This window comes from Solanum verrucosum, unplaced genomic scaffold (genome assembly GCF_900185275.1).
Source record: "Solanum verrucosum unplaced genomic scaffold, falcon-dt-bn FXZP01000161.1, whole genome shotgun sequence".
Classification (NCBI taxonomy): Eukaryota; Viridiplantae; Streptophyta; class Magnoliopsida; order Solanales; family Solanaceae; genus Solanum; species Solanum verrucosum.
In genome coordinates, this window is record NW_026020127.1 from 1497598 (window position 1) to 1502468 (window position 4871).

Genomic DNA, 4871 nt, shown 5'->3' on the forward strand with positions numbered 1-4871 from the left:
TTTAATCAGGAATTCAAAATATAAAGAAGGAAATATATAAAAAGGCCAAGTAAATAATTCAATATATAGACAAAATGAACATGAAATGTGTGTAAAATTTAAGAATATAATGAGAAACGTCAATTAAAGAATTTCTAATGTTCACATTATAAACAAGAAAATACCAGGAAATAACATACAGATAATTGATTAAAGTATTGAAGCAATTAAATATTATGATAGCACATCACATGCGTCACGTAGTTTAATGCGCACATGTACCTAAAAAATACTGTATTAAATTTAATAATGTACGTGCAGTACAAGAATTGTTATTAATCATTGTATATGTATACTTTAGATTAATGAGGGTGGATTCATAAGCTAAACTTGATGGATTCAAACTTTTAAGCCTCGTAGAGCTGAATTCATAATTTACACACACATTTATACTTTCGCATTAAAATACTAGGTTATGTCAAAGACAACTCCATACACGAAACTCGAACTCACATGAATAATATTTACCACACCATCACAACCTTAATTTGATGTACAAGTTGTTGGAATTTGCCATTGTAGTCTAAGTTCCTAACATTTATCACCCCACAAAAAGAGAAAGAAAACACATTTTTTATAAACATGGTGTCCGGATTAGCTTACGCGCACATTAACTAATTCTATGGAACACATGCTATCTCCCACCAACATAAATACAAGATAACTTTATCTACCAAAGTTTGGGCAAATATGACGAAATCACCTTGAGATTTGAACCTAAGTACTCAAGATTCTCAACCATTTTATTGACCACTAGACCAAGTGTGATACCAAGGAAAAAGTAGTCTTTGTGAACATCATACTAACTTAAGCATAGTAATCTAAAATTAATTCCCTCACTTCCCAATGAACCAACAATATTTGCTTGCAAGATAGGTATCAAGGTTATGTGAGAAACCATTAAGCTGATTCACTTGGTGTGGCCTTGTTAGTGCTGCAAGTACTCAGCCATGGTGGAGGCAGCATCCTAGTTTGCTCATTCACAGTCTGTAACAAGTGAGGGATTACCTGATAAAGTTCGGACATCTCCTTCATAGCTCCATTTCCTTTTCGTGCAATCGTTCCATCACTCATCTCCTCTTCACTTACACCATTTGACCAAATATTGATCTTTGGTTGCAGTCCTCTGATAGCATCCGCGTTGAACTTAGCGATATCCTTGTATATTCCTTCGTTAATCATCAAGTAATCCCTCAACGCGATGTAATTTCCTCCCAGTGCTGACAACAGTGTGCGTATGTAAATCCCTTCTGCTTCTGCAAGAGCCAGAAGTCCTTCAGCCTCTTTTGTCTTGGTATAAAGTGCAACATCTGCAGCTTGTTTTTTCGCATATGTTTCAGCGTCTGATTCAACCCTTCGAGCCTGTGCTAATTTTTCTCTCTCATATAGTATTGCATCAGCTGCTTTTTGCTTTTGGTAATACTCCCCATTTGCCTCTTGCACCTGGATTTTTACAAGCATATATAATAAGATTTTGACATTCTAATTCTATAGATCACAATGGCATACCATGAAGCCACTTTTGAGTAGAACATTAACTATGTATTAAATCTAATATCTGTTAAATGCTTATCAGCAGTGGCGGATACAGGATTTAAGGGGTTCAAAATTTGAAAAGGCCAACACACAAAGAAGCCATAGGGGGTTTCAACATCTACTATATATATATAAAAAATAATTTCAACCATGCATAAACAATGTAATTTTCTGGAACCCCTTCGGCCCTACCTGGCTCTGCCTCTGCCTCTGCTTATCAGAGAGGTTAAATTATTTGAGGGCCTCAGATCCTTTCCCTTGGTCAAAGGTAAAAAGAAATTCTAGAGACCATTGAACTGTCGAAGTGAAGAAAAATTCGATCGGATCCATTAGAAACATCAATGGATAAATATACTTCCTTCATTTCATTTTATACGTTGCTGACAGAACCAAGTTTAAGAAAGAAAGAAAGAAAGATTTTTTGTACCGATCAAAAGTATCCTTATAACTTCTAGTCTTAAACATTTTTTGACATTTTTATGGATGTAAGAGCATGCCATTGACAATAAAACGGGAAGTACAAAATTAAAGAGTTTTCAAATATAAAAATGTGTCATTCCTCTTGGAGTAGACTAAACCGGAAACAGTGTAATATAAAATAAAACAGATACAGGAACTGAAACACACTTATACAATTAAGACTCACCTTAATATGATATTCCACATTAGCTCTGCTGAGGAATTGAGCCTTGAAGTTCTCAGTCTTTGTCAAGGCATTCCTTCCCTCGACTTCTTGCTGCAACTCAGCCTCCCGTATTGCCACAGCTTTATCAGATTCCACCTCTGCCATCTTCGCCTGCTGTGACCATGCTGCCTTCTTAGTTGCGAGTTTTGCATTCGCTTCAGACACTTCAGCTTCTTGCTGAATCTCAAAAATCTTAACTTCTGATCCCACCTTAATCTCCTCCATTTTACCTTGACCTTGTCTTTGGGCGGTTACTACCTTCGTCTCAACATCAATCTTTGCAGCACTTTGAATTGTAAATCCTTCACTCTGTTTGGCTCCAACGTCACCCTTCATTTTTGCTTCAGCGACATCAACTTTTGCCCTATTTGCTGCTTCCATTTGAGTTTTCTGGCCTAAATATGAAAAGTACTCATGGCCTCTGACGTCAACTAGTTGCTTAATGTTAGCATTATATATCAGAAGTCCAAATTGGTTGAGCTCCACCTGAACCTTCCCAAAAACTTCGCGCTTGAAATCTTTTGTGCCTTTAAAGACATCTTCCATCGACATTGAAGCAGCCAAGACACGCGTTTCTCCCTCAATGATGCCTTGAACAAGCTCCTTGACATCATGAGAATTGCGCTGATGGCGAGAAAGAAGCCTCGCGTATTTGACAAGGCTGTTGTGGTCATCAGCCCGAGGACCAATAGTGAAAACGGCAGGGAGTAGGAAACATAGTTTTTCGGTGCTCATGGCATTGACTTCAAATGTGTAATTTACAGGGGAAACATCGATTCTAGTGCATTTCTGAAATGGCAATACCAGGGCTTTCTTTGCAATCTTCAATTCATCAATTCCTCTGCCAGTGATCACCAAAAACTCAGATGGTTTTGCCACATGGTACCACATTGTTCTGTTTCTTTGTTGTTTCGCCTCCTGAAGAATTCCTAAAAACAAACTAAACTGGTTATACACCACGATAAAACTCATAAAGGAAACAACAACAACAACATACCAAGTATAATCCCAAATTCATGACACACGGAAGAAACCTTTCAAGCAACAAAAGCATACGATTATTAGCCAAATCAGGGGAAAATTCTACTATACATCAAAGCCGTGGTGAAAACAGCTCTATTTCAACTAATAATCATTTTCATTTCTAATTGATTGGCTGAAGCGGGCACAGTACATCAAAAATTCAAGAGAAAATTAGAGTTCACTTATTTGATAACCGACGTGCTAAGGGGGAAGATTTTACCACCAAGGGTTGAGGTGAGATGGATGGTTCTCTTTGCGCCCTTAACCAAAGGTTTTGGGGTTTAAGACCTAGAGATGAAGTAATTCCTTGTGGGAACTCAACTAGAGCCCGTGACACGCAAATTCGGATTAGTCGAATGAGTGGATCCTAGATACCACATGGTTGAATCCCCAAAAAGAAAAAAGGAAAAAAAGGAAGATGCCTATAGATTGAGCACAATGTATATGAATTACTTGACTTGATGAACCAGTTACACACAAAAGTAAAATCAACAAGGAAGAGAAATTGACCATATTTTTTTCAAGCGAATTGAACAAGTGAAAAAGGGAAGCGAGTAGTAAGCTTTGTGGTGCATTCATGACTTGGGGTCAACAACGTTCCCAGTGTAATCCCACAGGTAGGGTCTAGAGAGGATAGAGTGTATAGTCGAGGTAACAAACAATAATTCTCATATATATAATATATTCAAATGTACATGCAAATTCAGACCTGCAACAGTCATACAAAGCTCTAAATTGATGAAAAGACTTACCTTGATTTTCAACTAGAATGCTTGTGAGGTGAGACCCAATCAGGGGTGTATGTAGAGCATAAGTTATGAATTCATTCGAACACAATAACTTTGGATCGAACTAAGTATAAGTGTTAAAGGTACACTAAATAACCACAACTATTCAACTACAACCCACAAAGTTTTGCATACACCATATCATTTCCAGACTCCATTCGTGGCATTATACTACTGTTGTTGAACCACTAAATCAAACAAGTTGTGATAGAACCCCAAATTCAGACTCATAAAGTTTAAATCTTTAATCCGCTTCTGTGCATATGAATTACTTGGTGGCCAAGAAACCAAAATAAACAACCAGAATATAGCTCACTAACAATGATTCCTCATACTTTTTCAAGTATTGACACTAAAAAATCACTATTTTCACACTGAAAAATGTTCGGTAGCTATTCCACACATATTTTGATTGAATGATCAGGAAAAAGAAAAGTTATGTTTTCATATTAAAAAATTAGAAAGCTCTCCACTAGTTCACTAAATAATGTATGTCCCACTCGTACTGAGCATGTTCGTTGGGAAATGAGTCAAAAAAATCATATTTTATAGCATAAATTTCCCACTGATTCACTGTTCAAAAAACCTTTGATTCTAGTAGTATGAACTATTTTACATACAAAATCAAAACTGAAAATTAGTCATTCTAAAGCTCCAAATTGATGGGGAAAAACTTACCTTGATTTTTTCAACTAAATTTTTTGTGACCCAAGAGAGTTGAATATTGCTGCATATACTTTATGAACAAGTATTATATTTATGGATTTCAAGCCTAAACGCCTTACATTCCGGTAGAATCT

At 36.5% G+C, this 4871-nt stretch overlaps 1 protein-coding gene across 1 annotated transcript; it reads right to left on the minus strand.

Annotated features, from left to right (window-relative positions):
• Positions 1-861: 861 nt before the first annotated feature.
• On the minus strand, positions 862-4871 carry LOC125826061 (flotillin-like protein 6). Its single transcript, XM_049505366.1, has 3 exons — positions 4750-4871; positions 2222-3189; positions 862-1482 (listed from the first exon to the last, which is right to left on the minus strand). Exons 2-3 carry the CDS (start codon positions 3149-3151, stop codon positions 940-942), a joined length of 1473 nt encoding a protein of 490 aa, XP_049361323.1. The 5' UTR covers positions 3152-3189; positions 4750-4871; the 3' UTR covers positions 862-939.

What these genes read in the sequence shown, in the direction of transcription:
- LOC125826061 (XM_049505366.1), bottom strand. Translation starts at nt 3,151, where the DNA reads ATGTGGTACCATGTGGCAAAACCATCTGAGTTTTTGGTGATCACTGGC. An exon ending in ATGTGGAATATCATATTAAG is followed by an intron (nt 1,483 to 2,221) that starts GTGAGTCTTAAT and finishes GTAAAAATCCAG; the next exon opens with GTGCAAGAGGCAAATGGGGA.